We start from the raw sequence: 23,876 nt of genomic DNA, 5'->3' as shown, positions 1-23,876 counted from the left end.
ATAAAAAAAAAAAATATTAAGGCATCTGAAGAGACTTGGGCATATCAAACAGGACAAAAGATAAATGAAAGTTTCTGGTCCATGGTATGTATGTATGTATGTATGTATGTATGTATGTATGTATGTATGTATACATTTTATGTTTGGGGGTTCTAAGTAATTTTCTATAAAAAAAAAAAAAATCAAAATCAAAAAACAAAAACTGTTTTTAACTTGTAAACATCAAATCTCAGAAAGAGGCTTGGTCCTTAAGTGGTTAAATGCAACCTACAGCTTCAGTTTAGAAGTATTATATATGCAGATCTTAATGGGAAAAGGCTGTAATTTTAAACATGCCGCTAGAAGTTTTCAGGTAGTTTTTAGCACTACTGCAAATGTAATGAAACGCTGTCACAAACTCAAATAGCAGGCAAAAGCACAGAAAAATGAAGTCTATTAAAAGTGGTTGTAAACCCTTACAAACCACTTTGACCTACAGGTAAGCCTAGATTAAGGCTTACCTGTAGGTCCAAGCAATATCTCCTAAACCTATATGGTTTAGGAGATATTTGCCCGAAAACGGGCACCGCTGTCTACGGCGCGCAGGCGCACTGAGCGCGGCATTTCCAAGAATGGAGCTGCCGCGCGTGTCGACTCCCGTGCGCATGCGCGGGAGTGACGTCATCGCGGCTTCGCCGAATGACAGCGGCGGAGCTGCGAGACCCCACCAACAAGATGGATGCGGCGGACTACAGGGGACAGCGGCGACTTCGCTGGCTCCTGTGTCAGGTGAGTGACACATAATGGGCTACTATGCAATGCATAGTAGTCCATTATGCTTTGCCTTTGCAGGGAATGAAAGAGGAAGTAAACTCATCAGGGTTTACTTCCTCTTTAAGGTCCCTTTCAGACATATGGACCATTCTTCTTTTTTTCATCCATCCGTTAACAGATGAAAAACGGACATTAATAAACATCAGTTTTTTTTGAATGGATGAAAGCCCTATTTTTTATCCGTCAAAAAAACGGAAATGTAGAGTAATGCCTCAATTTTGGTGGTTAAGAAGGTAACAAAGTTAGGATAGTGGAAAGGAGTGTGTCTTCCTAATGGGGAAATTTTCTTCTCCCCTTAACATGCCAATTGTGGCACGAGGGAGGTTGTCCATCTAATGGTTTGTGCCTGCAATGCATTCTATGTAGGCAAGGCCATTAGAGAACTAAGGCAAAGAATGGGAGACAATTTATAGTACTCGTCCAATGGCAAGTTCACCACAGTGGGCCACCATATAGGTTAACACCAAAGATTTCAACCTGAAGTTGTTAAATTCTTAGTGCTGGACGTGGGGGTCTTGGGGCGCAATTGGGGTTGACATGATGTGAAACCATTTGGATCGAGCGACTCAACGCCCTCATACCACCGGGCCCCTCAATGAAACCTTTTCATACAATGCCTTCCTGTGAATGGCTTATTTCCTGCCTTTGTTTTTGCTTTTGTCCCTTGGCTTTGTTCACTGCGTTTTAGTTTTCTGTCTCTTGCTTCTTGCTCTTTAACTTATACTTTTTTTTATCCTTTCCCCCACACCCCCCTTTATCCTGCATCATTTGTTCATCACCTATCTGTGCTGCCGATAATTATGACGTGTTCCGATTATGTTTGAGTTTAATGACTTATTCCATAAGTACTTTTCATTTAATTTTAGGATCCATATGAAATCATTTGCGATCCTCTGTGGTGAGATTATGACTGTAGGATAACTGGTTTTATTATCAATAACACATGTTTAACTGTTGGCATATGCGGGTGCCGTGTCCTTGACCGGGATTTAACACTGTGGTCGCTGTATTGACAAACACACTGCCTTAATATTTGTCTGTTTAAACTGCTTTCTCTTGTTGCATATCATATTGTCAGGCATGACTTGCCACAGGATCAACAGCAGCCTGAGGTATTACACTCCCCCCAGCGGCGGACATGCGTCTCAACATTATGAGGAGGGCCCCCAATCTGTGGTTGCCCCCCTCTTCTTCCTTTGATGACGGCCTTCGGACGTTTTATATGCAACGGTCATACGCGTACGCAATTTGCGCAGTGGGCAAGATGGATCCGGTTCACCCCATACCACCCCCCCTTTGTTTCCATTCCACATAGACCAATATTAAAATATCTTTTATATTCTTTGATTTCAGTTATTGCACCTTCTAGTACCTCCTGTGTTCGCTGTGGGGGAATCACTTTATAGGGTGCTTCCAATTGTGCCGTCTGGTGCCCAACCTGGGCTTCCACTGGTAAGTTATGCCTGACACTAACACGCCAAAATTACTTTATTTACTGTATTTTTGCAGTTTCTATTTTCTTCAATATTTGTGATTATGAGACTATTTTTCTATAGCTGTTTATGGTCGATTCCTCCTGAAGAAAACGACTTGTCGTGAAACATGTAGAGGATTACGTCTGGACCAACATCTTTACTGCCCATTTACCAGTGGGGTTCACCTGTTCCTCTTTGAACCACCTGTAACTGTGTGTAATAATCATTCTATGTACTGTTGTACTTAATGGTTTTTAATGTTGTTTTCTCTTTAATTTATATTTTTTTATCTACCTTGTCTAAATCCCTGGGTACCAAGATAGTCCACAACATTTTGCTGTCGTGGGGCAATATTTTTTGGCGTAGCCCCTGACATGTCTAAAAAAATAAAATAAAAAATAAAAAAATAATAAAAAAAGAACGGGCAAAAAACGAATGTTAGGGGATTACATCCTCTTACATCCTATCCGATGACATCCGTTTTTAAATCCCTTTTTTTCCCCCTCACTGTATATTAGCTGGTTGCTAAGGAGGAGGCCAGGAAGTCAGTTGCCCGTCCTTAACAACCAATGAGTCATCAGCTGTCTGTAAAATAAAAAATGGCATGGAGTACCCCTTAGGTCTGGTATAGATTCGGAGGGGACCCCCCCACGCCAAAATAAAAAAATCCATACCACACTCTTATCCAAGCATGCAGCCTGGCAGATCAGGAAAGGGTGTGGACGAGAGACAGTTTTTAAAGTCCTTTATTTAAAAAAAAAAAAAAAAAAAAAAAAAAAAAAAGTCGTTTGTCATTGGCCACGTCCCATGGTTATATTAGAGGAGATGTCAGACAGCAGGGGGCAACACAATGGAGGAAGACAGCCTCAGAAGAAGAGCAGCTTTTTTGTTTTTAGCGGGTAACCTGCGGCAAGGGAGATGATGGCACTGGGAGAAGACAGCTCAGACCTATTTTTTTTTTTTAATAAGCACTTGCCAAAAAACGGCTCGTTTTTTTTTTTTTACATTACATTGCTTTTTGGTTGCTTACCCTCAGAAACCATACTAAACCTGAAGGGCCTGGTATGGACCTAAGGGGGGGGGGACCCACGCTGCTTTTTTTTTTTTTTTTTATTCAGCTGTCAGCGGGAAACCCTGCTGACAGCTAATGACTCATCGGTTGTTAAGGATGCGGCGGCCGGATACCTGGCCCGCTCCTTAGCAACCAGCTATATACAGTGTTAGAAGTTCAGTTCAGTCACTTTTTTTTGTGAAAAATGGATGAATACTTCATCCGTTTTGACGTTACTGAACTGATGAAATGAATGTATGTGTGAAAGGGGCCTTATTGTTTACTTGCAGTGCTTTTCTTTTCCATAAATTATGCCTTTGAACTTTCTAGACAAATTTAAAAATTAATCCCTAATATTGCCCCCTCCCACCTTGCTTATAACCTTCTCCTCCTCCTCTGAGAGGGTCTAATTAGTGTTTATGCTGACCCGGCTCCTCTGCCCCATCCTTTACCTACTTACATAATATTTTATGTAGAAGCGGGGGCTGCGGGGACTCTGGGGGTTGGAGAGAGCGGCAAAGGAGGATTACTATAAGATCAATGAGAGAGGGCTGTTATTTTATGCTGGGGCTGCTGAGATCACATCTACAATGGTGGCGCCCAACAGCAGTCTCGGGGGTTTTGGAACCCTACACAAGGAAGGCTTTTACGGGTAAATATCATGCTTAAAATATGTTAAATGAACATATAATCTTATGGGAGGATCGTGTTCAAAAGAATTGTAAGGGGGCCTCTTTTTTTGAAGCCTGCTATTAGCTTAAAGTGAAAGCCAGTACTCCCATATAAATGTGCTTTTAAACATCCTCAAAATGAACCTGAATGTTGCTTTAAAAGCTTAAAACAGAACTGACTGAAGCCTGCTGAAAGCTCTGCAAATGCTTTTAAAAAGATATGAGATTCAGATGTAGCTTATGTATCAATAAGTTCCTTGACCCTTGTTGATAATATTAAATTGTAGAGCAACGCCTCCTTATGCCGCGTACACACGAGCAGACTGTATGGCGTACTTAGTTCGTCATACAATCCGACGGACAGTCCGTCGTACTTTCCACTGAACGGACTTGACCACACACGGATACCCAAACAGTCTGTCGAAAGCTTGCGCGATGACGTGTACAGCACGTACGACGGGACTAGAAATAGGAAGTCCAATACACAGCAAAGCACCCTTCCGCCATGTAAATCCTTTCTGGGCATGCGCCATTCTTAGTCCGTCGAACTAGCATACTGACGAGCGGATTGTCCGCTGAAACCAAAGTACGACGGACAGAATTTCGAAAAATCCGAAATTCTTAGTACGCCGGACTGCACGCTGAAAAAGTACGCTGAAGCCCACACACGAGCGGACTGTCCGCTGAAATGTGTTTCGACGGACTAAGTACGCCATACAGTCCGCCCGTGTGTACGCGGCATTACAGTTTGATCCCATATGGGGTAAGCGGGGTCTGACCATCAATTAGATACTTTGTTATTCTATCTTCTGTTGTACAATGTTTTGTTCTCACAATATGTGTCAAAGAAAGTATTCTGATCAATCCTTTAAAGTGATGTCTAATATTATCAATATCTGTTATGATCCCTCATTAAAAATAAAACTTTTAATGTTAAATAAAAAGCTTGCTGTACATATTGTTCTGTTACAAGCTGAAGTTTCTGCAAGCCATATTTAAAAAATAATTTATGTGAGGAGCCCTCCTCTACTTACTTGTAGTTTTCATTAGCAGCTGTAAAAATAAAAGCTTCCATGGGATTCCAGCAGATTGCATTTGTTCTCATCTCTAGAATAATCTGCGAGAAGAAAAAAAAAACTGTGCTAGTTTTAACTTGCAATTTAAAAGTATATAATAAACATTTATACTCCCCTAGGTGGATGCAGCATCAATCCGATGCTACATCTGTCCCTCACTGGCTCTGCAGTGAGATCTGAGCGATCAAACACCACTGATCGTTCAGTTCTCCCCATCTGCTCTGAGCAGAGAGCTGGGACTGTCAGCCTCCGGCTCTCTACTCTGCCACTCCAGAACTCACTGGAAGAAGTGCTGGGCAATGGAGGGGGAAGGAGGAGCTGGCTCAAGCCCTCAGGAGAATGCACCAAGGCTGACCCAGGTGCCCGCCCATGCTTCCAGGTGGATCCGGAGCATATGGTGGGGATCTTTGCAGAGCCTGGACCAGCTTTGTGATATCAGCTGACAGCGGGCTTTAGCTGTCCACTGAAAATGGGTCACAGGAGTGCTTTGGCCAAAGTTCTCCTTTAAAGAGAAAAAAAAAAAAAAAAAAAAAAGGGTCCAAAGTCATTATCAAAGAATCTGCCACAATAATCTTTCAACAATGCTAAAACCTTCCTTCAGCCTGAGAGTCCACACTAGGAATGTTGCTTTAGAGATAACCCACTTGCTACTCTATTTCAAAAGGCAAAACCGTTTTGCCCTGGCTGACCAACAAATCTGTATCCTACCAAGTACTCATGTCCTACTTAGTAGAGCAAGCAATAGTTCAGCTTGGAGGTACGGATTGGAGAAACAAAGATGGCATCAACCAGGTAGGGGAAAGCGTTATGCATGCCCTAGTATTGCTTCAGTGATCTTTATTATAGGACAGGAGCAGAATTTAGCCCAACTGGTCCTCACTACACTAGAGATCACATGACCAGATGCCTAGGCATTTGATAGGAACAGCACAGCAGCCATGGAATCTTGAAGCAAAGAAATGTATTGACTTTAAGAGAGCGAGAGGAGCAAGAGTACAGTTCATCTTTTAGAAACCCAAAGCAGGGCCTGAAAATCTAAGCCCTACTCCCTAAAAATATACACCAACAAGAGATACTGCAAGTTACATGTTTTGCTTTTAATCCAGATTAAGGCCATTTGTTCAGATATAATGGAACTTCCAAAACGCCACAACACCTTGCTTTTTGCACTGGTCCAAATAACTTGCTGTAGGGGGGGGGATTATGATGTGGAAAGGATTTTCAGGGGTTGGGCTTGGCCCCTTAGTTTCAGTGAAGGGAACTCTTAAGGCATTAGCATACCAAGACATTTTGGACAATTTCATGCTACCAACTTTGTGGGAACAGTTTGGGGATGGTCCTTACCTGTTCCAACTTGACTGCGCACCAGTGCACAAAGCAAGGTCCATAAAGACATGGATGAGCAAGTTTTGGGTTGAGGAACTTGACTGGCCTGCACAGAGTCCTGACTTCAATCTGATAGAACACCTTAGGGATGAATTAGAACAGGGACTGAGAGCCAGGACTTCTCGTCCAACATCAGTGCCTGACCTCACAAATGTGCTTCTGGAAGAATGGTCAAACATTCCCATAGACACACTCCTAAATCTTGTGGACAGCCTTCCCAGAAGAGTTGATGCTGTTATAGCTGCAAAGGGTGGGCCAACTCAATATTTAACCCTACGGACCAAGACTGGGATGTCATTAAAGTTAATGTGTGTGTAAAGGCAGGTGTCCCAATACTTTTGGTATTATAGTGTAGATACAAAGACGGAATGTGACTTGCCTTTTTCAGTGGTGTAGGCTTCCGCATATCATAAAGGACAATACTTCTGTCAACTGCGCAGCTTCCCAAAATGTGTGTCTGAAAACAAACAAGATCAATTTATTCATCACATCAAATCAATTCAACTAACATGTATTACAATATCAATGAAATACAGCTGAAAATAATGTACAGTATGGAAGTAAGCATTGCCTAAATTTATTGAAAATGATCACCTAGTTAAAACGACCGATTCAGTTTAACCACTTCAATACAGGGCACTTAAACACCTTTCTGCCCAGACCAATTTTGAGCTTTCAGCGATGTCGCACTTTGAATGACAATTGCGGTCATGCTACACTGTACCCAAATGACATTTTTATCATTTTTTTCCCCACAAATAAAGCTTTCTTTTGGTGGCATTTGATCACCTCTACGGTTTTTATTTTTTGCTAAACAAATAAAAAAATACCAAAAATTCTGAAAAAAAAAAAAAAAAAGTTTTTTTTTGTTTCAGTTTCAAAACTTTGTAAAGAAGTAAGTTTTCTCCTTCACTGATGGGGCTACACTGATGGGCACTGATAAGGCGGCACTGATGGGCACCGATGAGGTGGCACCAATGAAGTGGCACTGATGAGGTGGCATTGATGGACACGGATATGTGGCAATGATAGGCAGCACTGATGGGTGACACGGATAGGCGGCACAGATGGGCGGCATTGTATTGTATTATACTGTACTAATGGATGCCAATCAGTGCCAAACAATAATGCATGCCAATCAGTGATGCCCATTGTGGGCACTGATTGGCATCCATTGTGGGCACTGACTGGAATCCCTGGTGGTATAGGGTGGCATACCTTGTGCTGGGTATCCCTGGTGGTCTATTGGCGTCCCTGGTGGTCCAGTGTAGGCATCCTCGGGTGGGGGCTGCGCTGATAATAGATCAGCACAGACCCCCCCTGTCAGAGAAGTAGCCGATCGGCTCTCCTCTACTCGCATCTGACAGACTTGAGTGAGGAAAAGCTGATCACCGGCTCTTCCCATTTACACTGTGATCAACCGTGAATGGACACGGCTGATCACATGGTAAAGAGTCTCCGTCGGAGACTCTTTACCGAGATCGTAGTTGCGGGGTGTCAGATTGACACCCCGCAACTATGATCGCTGCGATGATCGGCTCAAAATCCTGATCACGTCATATGACGTCCGGTCAGGATTTTGAAACAACTTAGCCGCTGTGTTTCTGTTATAGGGCGGGCGGCAAGTGGTTAAAATAGAAATGAAAGGCAAAAAATGTTTGGATAGACAGATACAAATTTTCCCTTTTTTATAAGTGATCACATTCCCTCTGTTCTCAGCTGCATAAGGGGGGGGGGGGGGGGAATTGATCTGTGCAGTGGGGGGCGTGTCAGGATAAGTCTGGTCATTGGATGAGAGCAGGCGGAGTTCTTAGCATAGCTAGAGAACTGACCACAGTGTGTTTTCTTGATTTGTGTAGTCAGTTTTTAATAAGAAAGCAGAGGGGCTGGCAGAAACACCAGGCATTTCACACAAAGGAAGCAATACAAAGAGAACAGGAGACTTTCTCATACAAGTACACGGTACAGCAGGCATATATCAGAAAAATGAAGTGTTGGGGATAACACACTGCTTTAATGCATAAAAAAAAACAAAGTCAGTGCCTGAACATGTTTTTTTGGATCTGTAAGTTGGAGCAAAGACTCTGCTAATCAGAGATGTTTACGATCTAATCAACTACCATGGGGCAATATCTGAACCAAGCAAAGGAGTTGAAACTTAAATCTGAAATGAACAATTTCGCATAAGCTGGACACCAATTTTGAGTGGAACTTGGCAAGTTTTGCTTGGCTGGTGCTCAATATTTTGAGGAAGGGGGGGGGGGGCGGTAAACAAACCTGGACCCCTCACCCGCACTACCGCCCCACCCCGTGGGATACACAGAAAGGTGGCGATCAGGTGCCCTATGAGGCTGATGACGAGGTGGTGCTGGATCCGGGGTAGGGATCCTGGAAGCTTAAAGGAGGATGATGCTGCCCGTCCCTCCACATGCTGCTCCTCACTCCAGCTTGCTGAGGGAAGAGTCAGGGCTGTTGCTTCTCCTCCTGGCAGATCACTAAGTGGGTCATTCTCGCTTGCTTCTCCTCCCGGCAGAACAGAAAGTGGGCGCTTCTCCTCCTGGTCAATCGGGAAGGACCCACTTCCCGATTGGCCAGGAGGAGAAGCAGGAAGACATAAGCGAATGTTATTTCGCTTATGTCACACAACTGCGTGGGCGCAGAGCCCTTAGTCCACCCAGTTGTGAGACATTAGCGAAATAATATTTGCTTCTAATCCCTTATTGGAAATAACCCTTTTTTGAAGCCAATTAGAGCCTCAGGCTCTAATCATGTGCTAAAAAAACACCCACATTGAAATCCATATGTCCGGCGCCCTGTACATAGATTACGAGCAGGGCGCATGGATTGGGAAGGCTACTGCTCAGCAGGTCATCTCTGTGCAGGACCCTAATGTGATGTTCTACCTCTGGCCTGACAGGGACAGACTGCACAATCTTAGCTTTTAGCCAAAAGACACCCACGTCACAGTGTTTCAGGGAAGCTCTGCTAATCATTATTATATCTAAAGCTCACTGTACATTAGTGTGATTGTCCCTGGGAAGAATATGGTCATTATGAAGCATCCAACCCCCACCCAGACCTCATTCAGAGGTCAGTGAGTACTAAAAACAGGTGGTTGATGTGCTTTTACCTTCCCTGCAATTGCCCACCATAATTGTGTAATGACGGCCATAGGGGGCAGTACATATTGCTATGTCTGTGATGCTATGCAGCAAAAATGAGACAGCACATTAGGTTTTGTCAGGAACCCTAGGGTTTCACATAACCCTGGCTGAGAAAGGCTGCTCTAGTGGGTTCTCTATTAGAATATATAGAGCCATATTAAGCAGGAGGGAGAGCTCAAAAGACTCACAAACTGGAATGTATACTGTATATATGCACAACATTCTCAAAGTACCCCTACAGAAAGAGACAATTACCAAGCTTTGTAGAAAGTGTGCGTAGGTCTTTTTGTCCCATAAATAGCTTCTACAGAACAAGGGAGCAAAAATAAGAGAGTCATAACTCTTAAGCCAGCCATAGATGGTTCCAATCTTGGCTGGTTCAACAAGGACGGGCCAAGATTTGAGCCGTGTATGGGCAGGCTAAATGTACCAAAGTTGATTGATCAACTTGGGTACAACCAGCCTGTTGGATTTTACATGCAATGATTACTGGTAGGGGCTATTATAGCCGCTACCAGTAATCACTGTGCCCCCACCCCCCTGCCAATCTGTCTCTGAACCCAGCACACATACTATATGCTGCATATACAAACATATTACCTCAATGGGGTTAAATCGTACGCTTGAAATGCTGTCCACTCCCCAGGAGTAAGATCTCATAGGACTCGTCCTTTGCTCATCCCAGATGTCCACCTGCTGTCCACATGTAACAAACACAGCGTCCCTCCAATGATGGTCCACCCCTGTAAAGACAGTCTGCAGACAGAGAACACAGAAAATTATTATTAGCTGAACACTACTAAGTGTCCTTACACTCAGAGCTTGCCTTTGCAAACCAAGATATTACTTTGTAAAAATAGCCATGGTATCACCTCTGTGTTATACAAAGCCTGTGCAAGGAATAGACCTATCAGAGGGGCCCCAACAGGCTCCATCCACTACAGGCTGCCTGCAGAAAACTACATGGAGACAAGACCAGCCACCAGCACAATGCACAGATTCCTGCAGGCTATTCACTGGCCCTAGATTTTTACCTAGGTATTGACCTTCAGTTACGGAGGGGAGAAAGAATCAATGGATTATTACAAGTGTGGTGATGTCACCACACTTGTGCTGTATTGACATCCATGGGTCCATCTACCACGGTGTCAGATGGGGTTTGTAGTTTTCCATTCACAGATCAGTGTAATGGATAACATGGCTGTGTGGACAGGGCCATACACAGCTGCACCCATTTAAAAAGCTAACTAAAGCCTGTGGGCAGAAGAACCCCATGATCTGGGTAAGTGAGAGGGTTGTTTGAGGCTGTGGAGCTGGGGAATGGCACCATGTTTCAGGTTACATGCTGAACAGGGATGTAACATTAACAAATATTAGAACGGTAGAATTAAGCCCTGTACACACGAGCCGAATGACGAGCAACATTGGTCAGACCAATAAAAACAACTTGACATTCGGCCCGTGTGTTCGGCCCTGTTCTGTTGGACATGCATGCTGGAAAACTAGCAACCGACCGGCTCCAGATCACTGACCGGAGTAATGTCAGAACACAACAGCTCAGCGGGGGGTTTTAATCAATGTACGAATGTAGAATCCTTAGTACAGCGGCTCAGACTGGACCCGCTGGGTCAAATGAAATAAAGACTGATAGTGCGTACCAGGCTTTAGCCCTTGTACACACGGTCAGACATTCCGACAACAAAATCTGTCGGATTTTGTCCGAAACTTGTGTTGCATACACACGGTCGGACAAAGTTATTGGAAAATCTGATCGTATGCAACGTGACAACGTTATTTTGTTACGACGGGACTACGTTCAGGCTAGTAGCCAATAGCTTTGGTCTAGGAATTTGATCTGAGCATGCGTGGCACTTTGTCCAATCGGAATTCTCTACACACAATCGGACAAAGTCAGATCGGATCATGTTGTCGGTAAGTTTTATAGCCCAGCTCTAAAACTTTGTCCGTCAGATATTCCGACGGAAACAGTCCGATGGAGACCACACACAGTCGGATTATATCCGACAACACGGTCCGATCGGACATTTTCCGTCGGAATGTCCGACCGTGTGTACAAGGGCTAAGTCTTGCAATCCATGATCTAGAATATTCACCATATTAAAGTTCCATTGTTTCTTCTACTCTTGGCAGTAAAGGCAGGTATGTATATCTATCTATATCTCATAATACACACACACACACACACACACACACACACACACACACACACACACACACACACACACACACAAACACACACAAACACAAACACAAACGTATACATACACGCACACACATATATAGTAATACATAGTTATATACAGCTAGTCAGCACAAACAACCCAAGTATTTCAATAAAAAAAAAAAAAAGTGGGATTACATTTGCAAATACATGGAGAAGCCATGCTACCACGTCTAATGCTATACTCTATGTTACCATGGGACATGTATATAGTAATAAATAAATTGAGAGCAGGGTTACCTGAAGGGGTCCCTTTTCCTGTTTAAAAGGTACAATAACACTTCTGAGCCCAACATCACTAAAGGCGGCAGTAGAATCCCCTCTCCCATTTTCCCAAGTGTGCTAATATATGTTTATTAGGAATACAGGAATATGTTTTCCCTGACTGTTCACTGGGTGTGCATCAGAGCTATTGGATAAAAACACTACAGTCCCTAAAATGATTTAAGACACCACATCCCATTATATATATATATATATATATATATATATATATATATATATATATATATATATATATACACACACACACACACACACACACACACACAATACAGAGACATATTAAATCACTAAATTGGCTAAATTGGGAATTTTAGGATATCACAGGGTCATAGTATAAACATGATACAACTTGGAGTCGGTTTGCTTAATTTATGACCGTTTCACACAAAGTCCCGATATAGTGATTTTTACATTTATTTTTACAAAGCTATTGGATATTTTGCCTTTCTTACAGGATCCTGAACAGCAATTTTTCTTCTCCCCTTGGGCAACTGACACAGGGAGGTGTAAAGTCAAAAGAAGAATTAGGAAACAATGGTGTCACAATTTTAGCAATGCAGTATATCAGAGGTCTGCAAAGAATGGAATAATAGAATAATAAGGTAAAACAGTCACATTTATGCATATAATCACTATAATTAGCTGATTTCCTTTATTTCCCTCAATTAATGCTATGAACGTTTATAGCTTGCTGTTGTCGTGTAAAGTGTGCCGCACATGATAGAAGGAAGTTTTAAATATATATATATATATATATATATATATATATATATATATATATATATATATATATATATATATATATATATATATATATATATATATATATATATATATATATATATATATAAAAAAAAAAAAGGGAGGACATAATTGGTGGTCTACCTTTCCCAGTATTGTATGTATAGGTTCCTCCTTCTCTCCATATCCTGGACTTTCCATCTTCCACTGTTTTACTGTCTTATCATCACCCACCTAAAAAAAAAAAAAAAACACCAGAAGTAAATGAGGCAGTTTTCAACGATTAAAGAGGAGCTCTAGTAATTTTGTGTTTATGAAAAGTCAGCTGCTGCAAACACTGTAGCTGCTGACGTTTAATAAACAGACACTCACCTGTCCCAGGATCCAGCGATGTCCTCACCCCAGCCATCCTTTCCCTCGCTGCTCTTCCCCTGGCCTTGACATCTCAACTGTGAGCGCCCGGCTGTGACAGCTTGCGGCTTCACAGGCGGGTGCCCACTGCGCACCGTTTATGGTCACACGTGACCCAGAAGACTACGGGGGGGGGGGGGGGGGGGGGGGCGCTCGATTCGGGGGAGAACTTCCACAAAAAGTCTGTCAAAACCAGGTACCCGCTCACACCATCCACTCCCCCCAAACAAAGTGCCATTTAGTCAAGAGGAGGAGGCATTAAAAACTGAACTTTCCCTTTTGGAAGCCGTCAGAAGGTGAAATGCATTAGGCAGGCATTCTAAAGACAGGGAGTTGCAGCACGCAACATTCTATGAAATAAAAAGAAGGGGCCTTCGTGCTACTACGTGGAAAATACAAATAGGGTATATAAATACCTCTTCAACTAATCAATATAAATAAATATATAAAAAAGTAATAAATAATCACAAAGTGCACGTGCAAAAATAAGGTGCAAAAATAAGGTGCAAAAAATGCAGCAAGACAAGATAGTGAACACAAACTACCATACAAAGTAATAAACGAAAAAAAGTCCTGCGCAAAATATGGCAAAAATATATAGTCCTGAAATTGCTATGTGCAAGAAAACGTGTAAATAGTTCAATATAGGTGTAAATAAAAAGTCCATATAATCATAAACACCAACGATGAAGGATAAAATGATGAACAGACGGTGGTATAAAATCCCAAAAGTAAGGGCTCTCAGAACTCTCACCTTAAAAAAAGAGAAAACCAGGCTCATCACAAAAACAGGGGGATCATGAAGAAGTCACGTGGTCTGACGCAACGCATAGGGAGTGGCCGTAGAACGTAACGGAAGTAAAGTAGGACTGGCGGAAGACGCCACGCCACCATTTTATCTTCTCTTGCTGTGTGTTTTTCTATTAAAATGTGAGAGTCCGATTTTGCTTTTACATCAATAAATTGATTATTTTACTCTTAAAATACTACACCATTGGATCTCTCTCTCTCTCTCTCTCTTCCCCCCCCCCCTCTTTTTTTGAGCCATTCACCACGGATTACATCGTCTGGGTTATTATTATAAGTACATGAGCTACTAATGGCCCTCTAGTGGCCGGATATAGAAACGATCATCTCTAATCTGGCACAGTTAAGGATCCCTCTGGTGGCTGAATATGAGGAGTGAAGTGGGATACCCCCTGTTTTTGTGATGAGCCGGTTTTCTCTTTTTTAAGGGGAGAGTTCTGAGAGCCCTTACTTTTGGGATTTTATACCACCGTCTGTTCATCATTTTATCCTTCATCGTTGGTGTTTATGATTATATGGACTTTTTATTTACACCTATATTGATCTATTTACACGCTTTCTTGCACATAGCAATTTCAGGACTATATATTTTTGCCTTATTTTGCGCAGGACTTTTTTTCGTTTATTACTTTGTATGGTAGTTTGTGTTCACTATCTTGTCTTGCTGCATTTTTTGCACCTTATTTTTGCACGTGCACTTTGTGATTATTTATTACTTTTTTATTTTGCGCAGGACTTTTTTTAGTTTATTATTCTATGAAATAAAGTTTCTTGAATAGACAATGACATTGTTAGAGTGCGACCTGTTTGTGTGGAATTTAAAGAGAAGCTCCAGGGTCCATCAGAAAAAAGGAAAAGTCAGCAGCTGCTAATACTGTAGCTGCTGACCTTTAATATTAGACCTGTCCCTGGATCCAGCGGTGTCTTCACCCCAGACAATTTTTCAATCGGCTCCTGGGGGTTGCTGCCATAAGGGAAACTGGCAGAGAGGCCTTGCGGCTTCACAGCTGATTACCTACTGCCCATGTGTGAAGCACTTTGTGAATGGGCTGGCAGCGAGGGGAAGGAGGAAGGGGGTTGGGGGGTGAATTCCGAGTGACTCTGCTGACGAAACCAGCCAGAAATGGGAACCTGTCAAAAGGAGACAAGCAAAGGTTCCCCTTTTGGGTGGAGCTTTGCATTTAACTGGACTTAGGTGGACTTAGTTTGGCACCTGGTGGGTCCACAGCCGAAGAGAAGCTGCAAGATCCTTGTTTACTTGGGCAGGGAAGGCCTCAGCCGCTTATGATTGGCGGTGCACAGTGCCAGCTTTCTGGTGCGATAGATCAGGAGGGTTCAGACTAGAAACCAAACATGCCTGGGCCCTTCCCTAATGTTCATAATCATAAGGGAGGCTTTTGGAATACTATTACATGTTCATCATATCCAGGACTATTGGGTATTTCTCTGCTGTAGGCAGCTGAGCAGAACAATTCAGAAACAAAAAGGAAAAGCAATTGTGTGCTGCTGGTGGGACCACCATTAAAGCGGTTGTATACCCGCACATTAAAAAAGAAAACAAAACACCTGCAAGACAAAAAGGTATAATGTGCTAGTATGCAGCGCATACTAGCTCATTATGAAATACTTACCTCAGAACAAAGCCTCCGTATCAGAGCCCCATCCACGCTGAGGGAGCTGACATCTTACCCTCAGCGTGTCTTCCGGGTTGACGTCACTCCAGGGCAAGAAAGTTTTTTTCCTGGCAAGGTCCGGCAGCATCTGCCGATGTTCTGTCGAGAAGTGCTCAGCATGTACTGCGCATGCGCCATACGGAACAGTACAACAGCTGATTTGCCAATCAGCTGGGCTGACGTAACCAGGGCGCATGCGCACATCGTAGGCGGTATCTCTCTATGGAGAAACCATTTCACAGGCACAATTTAAAGCTATATAAAACAGCAGTGAGACCATAGATTGTGCTTTGCTGCTGCTGGAGGGTTGGCTAGTGGCTGTGTTGAAGGGCTGATTTTGGCTGTGTTGCCACCCGCCCTGTCACACAGGCAAAACCGGACCATCAGCACACTGTAAAGCCTCCCCACAACAACGAGGCACGTGAGAACTACGGCGTCCCCCCGTTTGTATAGGTTTCAATTGTGGCCGTGAAATGGTATCTCCCATCGAGAGATGCCTCCTGCGCTTGCGCCCTGGTCACGTCTCTTGGCAAATCAGCTGAAGTGCGGCCTTGTCCTGTGCATGTGCGGGCACTATTCGATGGGGGGCACTTAGACAGAACACCAGACCTTTAGCCGGGCATTCAGAGCGCATGCACCGCTGACGTCAGCGTCTGCATGAAAAGTAAATATCTCCTAAACCGTACAGGTTTAGGCGATATTAATTTTACCTGCAGCAGGTAAACCTTATTATAGGCTTACCTGTAAGTAAAAATGTAAAATTTGGGTATACAACCACTTTAAAGCATATTTGCACCCTTACCTTGTAAAAACAACCCATAAAAATAGAAAGGATACTTGTTCATACAAGTACATGGTGTGTAAGGAAATATTATCCTTACTGACACACATTACAGTATACATTATTGTTAATATGAGTTATTACTAAATAGTTACAAATATCAATAATGAGGCATTAGTATAATGTATGGTAGTAGCATCCATTTTGTGTTACTGGAGCGAAGATGGCGTTTATAGCTTGTGTGGAAAAACATGTCTTTTGGCTAATTGACCTCTGGAAGATTTACCCCCCTTCATGACCAAGCTATTTTTTGCAATTCTGCACTGTGTTACTTTAACTGACAATTGCACCGTCGTACCCAAATACTTTATGCCCTTGTTTCCCCACAAACAGAACTTTCTATTGGTGTTTTTATAAAATTATATATAATATAATATCTATCCATCCAATAAAAATATATAAAAAAACAAAAACAAATCAAATTTCTTCATAAATTGGTGTTTTCTGCTACTCATTTTGTTAAAAAAAAAAATTCCAATAAGCGTATATTTTTGCAAAAGTTATAGTGTCTGCAAACGCCATGTTATTATTTTTTTTTTTTTTTACTAGTAATGGCGCAATCAAAAAATTAAAGCGGGACTGTGATATTGCAGTGGACATTCTGACACCAACACTTTTTGGGGACACTCATCAGTGCTAAAAATATGCACCGTCACTGTACTAATGACGATCAAAGGGGGCGGTCAAAGGGTTAACTGTGTGCCTACCCAGTGTGTTAGTATGCTGTGGGAGGTGCTTTTACTAGGGGAGGAGATGAAATTTATGGACACAAATTTCATCCCTTACCTCCTGTCAGAATAGAGATCTGCGTGCCCCCCCCCCCCCCCACACTTTTCAAAAGTGTCAGATCATGTATATACATGCACTCCGGTGCACAGGTGCTTCCCTGTAGCAGTAAAACTGCTATATGGTGGACCTCAACTACATGCTGCCCGCACTATAGCCGAAAGACCGCTACATCGCAGGCCTACTGAGCAAGCGCTGTCTTCGGGTCATGCTCAGCGCCCTCTGTGATAACCGAGTCTATGAGACTCGGCTGATCAGGGTAAGGGTCGATCATGGCCGCTTACCACATGATCAGCTGTCAGCCAATGACAGCTGATCACGTGATGTAAACAGAAGCTCAGTAATCAGAGGGACATTGGTCCCTTACACAGAAAGCTGCAGCTGCATTTTCTGTGCCCACTAGTGTCAGCTGCCAGTGCCCACCGTGCCAATCATCATTGCCCACCAGTGCCTCCAATCAATGCCCATCAGCGTCTCATAATCGGTGCCACCTCATCGGTGCCGCCTTATCAGTGCCAATTAGTACTGCCTTATCAGTGCCACCTATCAGTTCCCATTAGTGCCACCTATCAGTGCTGCCTTATCAGTGCCCATCAATGAAGGAGAAAAATTACCTGTTTTCAAGATTATATAACAAACTCTGAAATGGTTTTGTTTTTTCGGTCCTTTGTTTTATTTAGCAAAAAATAAACCAGCAGCAATAAAATACCACCAAAAGAAAGCTCTATCTGTGTGAAAAATAAAGTATAAAAATTTAATTTGGGTACACTGTGGCATGACCGTGCAATTGTCATTCATAGAGTGACAGCGCTGAAAGCTGAAAATTGGTCTGGGCCCAGTGCCCAGTAAGCAAGTGATTAAAGTGATCTTGTTTTTTTATAAAAAATATATATAATAATAATAATAATATTTAATAACAAACATGTTATGCTTACCTCCTCCTGGCCCCTCCCTCCTGCCCCCCACAGCAAGCAACTTGCAATGGGGTCACCAGAGCCAAGCTGCTGCTCTGTGTGTCCATTCAAACATGGAGCTGACTTGGCTCTGCCCCGTCTCCTGATTGGCAGCAGCGGCGCCAATGGATATCCCTGGATCTAGAGGGGGCTCGGGTAAGTGTTGGGGGGGTTGGCTGCTGCACACAGAAGATTTACATAGAATACATGAAAGTAAAAAACCTTATGCCTTTACAACCACTTTAAAGTGGAAGTAAACAGATCGATTTAAACAGTTTAAAAAAACAGTTACATTTCCGGCATGCCGGGAATGCTAACTGCACATTGGTTGTGCTCTCAACCAAACTGTCAAACCATTCAATGGCTGGTGTCATAACGGATCACATGTGCAGCACCTTGGCAGTTGAAGATTAAAACAGAGGCAAAGATGGCAGCTTCCTTGGCTGAAAACGATAGGGGACTTTACTTCCAATTTAAGTGGTTAATATGGGACACAAGATCACAAAAACTTGACTTGCCTAAAAATATAAAGTTTGTTTTTGCAAGTACTAAAACATGAAGTCAAGTAGAAAAAAAAAAAAACACAGATACAGCACCAAATCGGCTGTAAAATGTACTTACTGTAAAAAATGATGTTCCACAAAAGCGAACACAGAGTCCTCGGACAAATCCTTCATGTGCCTGTATGGTCCTGGTACACTTCTGAGTGGCCAAATTCCAAATCTTCACCTGAGAAAAACCAACAACAGGGCGGTCAGTTTTATACTACACACTATTAAAAGGGAACCCATCGTTTTTTTTCTGAATTGCAAAACATCAGTTTTTTTTTCTCTAAAATGTCCTAATATATTTATTGGGTTTTTCTAATATTAAGTAGACAGACAGCAGCCATATATGCTGCACTGTTCCTCTCCATCCAGTCATGTCTATGGGTAATCATATGCAGGCAAACTCCCTATCAAGAACAATGGGCTATGAGACCCTGCCAATCAATGACTGTCCTTGGCAAAGGGACCTTCCAAATTTCACCAATGGATATGCATAGCATACTAGCTCATTATGAATAACTTACCCAAGACGGAAGCCCCCGAAGCGACCCTTGTCATCCTCCTCCGACGCCGCCATCACACCTGGAGTGACTTACGGGTTTCGCGGCTCTGGCGTTTTGACTGGCCGGAGCCGTGATGACGTCACACCATGCGCCCGCGTGATGATTGCTATTAGGAGCAGCATGCTTAGTGCGCCTATGCGCTGTAGACAGCAGTACCTGTCATTTGCAAATATCTCCTAAACCGTGTAGGTATAGGAGATATTTCTTGGACCTACAGGAGAGCCTTAATCTAGGATTACCTGTAGGTCAAAGTGGTCTGTAAGGGTTTACAACCACTTTAAGCCCTGTTCACACCGGAGCGATTTTCTGCCTGAAGTCTGTAGCTCTAAAATGCTCAACGAGCCAAATCCCATTCATTTCAATGGCCTCTGTTCATATCTGAGCATTCTGTAACCTGAAGCAAAACATCTGTCACTCAAAAAAGTACATGAGCTTCTTTTTGTCAGATTACAAGCGTTTTTGGCCCCATAGTTTTCAATAGAAATGCCTGACTTGAGTGTTTACAAGCTTTATGTTGCTCATTTTCCGCTCAAACAGCAGCTCTCCACCCCTCTACTGCCCCTACTGCTTTCTATTGGCTAAACAAAAAACGCCTGAAGCTGTAAAACGCTTGCAATACACTTATAAAAAAAAAAAGACAGAAAAACACCAAACTGAGCATGTGCAGAGTGCCTCCAAGGCTCTGTTCTATCAGCTGATGGATTGGGGAGAAAAAAAAAAAAAAAAAAAAAGGGGGAGGAGGAGGATCAGAGAAGACAGGATCAAACAGCCTTTTTACACTATACGGAGGATTAACCCTTTAGGATCCACAGTGAGTATAACAAGCATGCTTTACAGCAAATACAGACTCATTTTACTGTTGTGGCTTTAGTAACACTTTAACGTGAAATTAAAGGCAAAACTTTTTCTTTCGTTTCGGTGCAGATGGATTAGAACACCTCTCAGTTTTTCTGTTTCAATCTTTTATTCTGTTTTTTAAATAACAAAATAAAGAAAATAGGTTATGATGTAACAAAAGCAATTGCATAATGATACGGTCATCAAAATCAGTTGACAAGAAAATAGTAACAATAGCAGATTTAAAGGATAGGGAGTTTGGGCAAAAACCGATGTGACACCTCTCAGGTTTTTATTGCCGTCTGTGGCGTGAGCTCCTTACAGAAATGAACGCTCTCTATTTGTCCTGTTTACTGTTGTCATCGAAAGTGAACATAAAAGAAAAGTAAAATCCCAAATTTTGGGTTGTCACCAGAAAGCCAAAAGTAGGGAAATCTTTGAATGGGGACGCTAGATCTGGTGACCTGGAGGTCCCCAAGGAATTCCCCTAATTTGCAGGGATGTCCTCTCACTTCCTGTTTGTCTATGAGACAGGAAGTGAAGGGAAATCTCCACAATGGGACACAGATGGCGGAAAAAAAATATGACAGGGGACACATCCCTTTCTTCTATCCAAGATGAAGAAAAAAAAAAATAAAAGTAAAAAAAAAAAAAGTTTTGCCTATAGTTCTACTTTAAATTCCCTATACACCTGCCTATTTTTTATTTTTTTTTAACAGTGCTAGAATTCCTGGAGTACTGCTTTAACCACTTGCCGACCGCCATCATTATACGTCGTCTGTATGAAGTGGAATATCATTGTTATGGCAGCAGCTAGCTGCCATAACTCCGGTATCCACTTCTTGAACAGGCGGTCCCCTTTCCGATATAAGTGGTCTCAGCGGTGGATTCGCTGTTAGTATACTTTTTTTGGTGGTGGGAGAAGCACTTACCGGAGCCGCCGACAGCGGTGGAAGTGATCACATCTGCTCCCCTCTTTGGTATGGAGCTGAGTGAGGGGAAGATGGCCTCCACCGGGCTCCATTCCATTTTTTTACATTGTTTTTTTATCTGCTTCCTGACCGCCTCACGCAGATATACTGCAGGAGAAGGGCACGTACAGGCAGATTAATGTACCTGTATGTTGTCCTTTAGACCCCTTTCACACCAGGGCATTTTGCCGGCGCTATAGCGTTAGAAATAGCGCCTGCAAAACGCCCTAAAGAAGCTGCACCGTTGTTTCTAGTGTGAAAGCCCAGAGGGCTTTCACACTACAGCGGTGTGCTGGCAGGACGTCAGAAAAAAGTCCTGCCAGCAGCTTCTTTGGAGCGGTGAAGGAGCGGTGTGTTTACCGCTCCTCCACCGCTGCTCCCCATTGAAATCAATGTGGCAGCGCTGTAATCCCACCAGCAAAACGCCGCTATTGCGGCGTATTGCCGGCGGTTTTAACTCTTTCGTGGACGCTAGCGGGGGGTAAAAGCGCCCCGCTAGTGGCCGAAATGTGCCGCAAATCCACCGCAAATCCGGCGGTAAAACGCTGCTAAAATAGCGGCGTTTTACCGCCCACGCTATCAGCGGCGTGGTGTGAAAGGGGTCTTAAGATGCGGCTCTCTCCGTTCTGCCTAGTGACACTGTCACTGATCAGTTCTCCCTGTAATCGGGAGCGCTGATCAGTGACGTGTCACACACAGCCCCCCCAGTTAGAATCACTCCCTAGGACACACTTAACCCCTACAGCGCCGCATAGTGGTAAACCACCATCACTGCCAGTGAAATTTTTACAGTAATCAATGCAATTTTTAAGCAATGCCAATGGTCCCAAAATTGTCTAATGTGTCCGCCATAATAAATATCGCTGATCGCCGCCATTACTTGTAAAAAAAAAAAAAAATAAAAATACTATTTTGTAGATGCTATAACTTTTGCGCAAACCAATAAACGCTTATTGCAATTTTTTACCAAAAATATGTAGAAGAATACGTATCGGCTTAAACTAAGGAAAAAAACTTTTTTTTTTAAATATTTTTTGGGGATATTTATTATAGAAAAAAAGTAAAAAATGCGTTTCTTTCAAAATTTACGCTTTTTTGTTTATATCGCAAAAAGTAAAAACCGCAGCTGATCATATACTCCAAAATAAATCTTTATTTGTGGGGAAAAAAGTGGCGTCAATTTTGTTTGGGAGCCACACCGCACAATTGTCAGTTAAAGCGACGCAGTGCCGAATCGCAAAAAGTGCTCTGGTCAGGAAGGGGGTAAATTCTTCCGGGGCTGAAGTTGTTAAAAAGGTATGGGTTCTAAGTAATTTTCTAGCAAAAAAAAAAAAAACACACACACACACACACACACACACACACACACACACACACACACACACACACACACACACACGATTTTAACTTGTAAACACCAAATTTCAAAATGAGGTTCTGTCCTTAAGAGGTTAAAGTGACATTGTTTTATTATTGAGGGTATAGTTCTACTTTAAGACCTAAAACGTTTTGGGTGGAGTCCCACTTTCAATGTTTGGGGTAAAGCCTTTATAACTGGTTGTGGTGAGGCCCCTACCTCTCCATCGCAGGCTCCGGAAAACACAGTTGACAAGCTCTTGGGATGTTTCGCCATACAGTTGATGCCATCTCTGTGGCCATCTAATGAAGCAATGAACGGCTTGGCAAAGACACGCTCAAGCTTGGTGGCGTTGAGGGCTCTGGTGTACTCCCGAGGAACTTCAAATGGGTGCAGGGAAGGATCATAGTTCCGAGGAACTAAATAAAAAACAAATGTGCAAAAAAAGAAGCTTAAAATATGTCACACTAACATAATGTACGCAATCATAGCCCAGAGCTTCTGTTACTTTGCCCATTAAAGTGATTCTAAAGGTTTATTATTTTAATAACAAAGGTGTTATACTTACCGATTCCTTGTAATGGTTTTGTACAGAGCGGTCCCCATCCTCCTCTTCTTGGGTCCCCCCCCCCGCCCCGCCAGCGACCCCCATCCTCTTCTTGGGTCCCCCCGCCAGCGCTCCCCATCCTCCTCTTCTTGGCCACCCCCGCCAGCGGTTCCCATCCTCCTCTTCTTGGGCCCCCCCACCAGTGATCCCCATCTTCTTCTTGGGTTCCCCCCGCCAGCGATCCCCATCCTCCTCTTCTTGGGCCCCCCGCCAGCGGTCCCCATCCTACTCCACTTGGCCCCCCCTCGTCAGCGGTTCCCATCCTACTCCACTTGGCCCCCCCTCGTCAGCGGTTCCCATCCTACTCCACTTGGCCCCCCCTCGTCAGCGGTTCCCATCCTACTCCACTTGGCCCCCCCTCGTCAGCGGTTCCCATCCTCCTCGTCTTGCCCCCCCAGTAGTGGTCCCTATCCTCCTCTTCTTGCCCTCCCCATCCTCCTCTTCTTGCCCTCCCCACCAGCGGTCCCCATCCTCCTCTTCTTGCCCTCCACACCAGCGGTCCCCATCCTCCTCTTCTTGCCCTCCACACCAGCGGTCCCCATCCTCCTCTTCTTGCCCTCCACACCAGCGGTCCCCATCCTCCTCTTCTTGCCCTCCACACCAGCGGTCCCCATCCTC

The 23,876-nt window shown here is 43.3% G+C and overlaps 1 protein-coding gene across 1 annotated transcript in view; it reads right to left on the bottom strand.

Moving 5' to 3' along the window:
* Positions 1-23,876, bottom strand: part of DCAF13 (DDB1 and CUL4 associated factor 13) — a 47,815-nt gene that overhangs the window by 23,095 nt on the left and 844 nt on the right. The window contains exons 2-7 of the mRNA XM_077493144.1: positions 22,871-23,070; positions 18,997-19,104; positions 13,049-13,138; positions 10,237-10,392; positions 6,852-6,929; positions 5,045-5,127 (exon numbers count right to left, since the gene is read on the bottom strand). Of these exons, the coding sequence (XP_077349270.1) occupies positions 5,045-5,127; positions 6,852-6,929; positions 10,237-10,392; positions 13,049-13,138; positions 18,997-19,104; positions 22,871-23,070 (715 nt within the window). The remainder of the gene's footprint in view (positions 1-5,044; positions 5,128-6,851; positions 6,930-10,236; positions 10,393-13,048; positions 13,139-18,996; positions 19,105-22,870; positions 23,071-23,876) is intronic.

The sequence above is a fragment of the Lithobates pipiens genome, unplaced genomic scaffold (genome assembly GCF_037356315.1).
Source record: "Lithobates pipiens isolate NorthernLeopardFrog02 unplaced genomic scaffold, aLitPip1_a1.2 Scaffold_19, whole genome shotgun sequence".
NCBI lineage: Eukaryota > Metazoa > Chordata > Amphibia > Anura > Ranidae > Lithobates > Lithobates pipiens.
The sequence above is the reverse complement of the archived record's forward strand: the minus strand, read 5'-3'. Positions and strand labels throughout refer to the sequence as shown.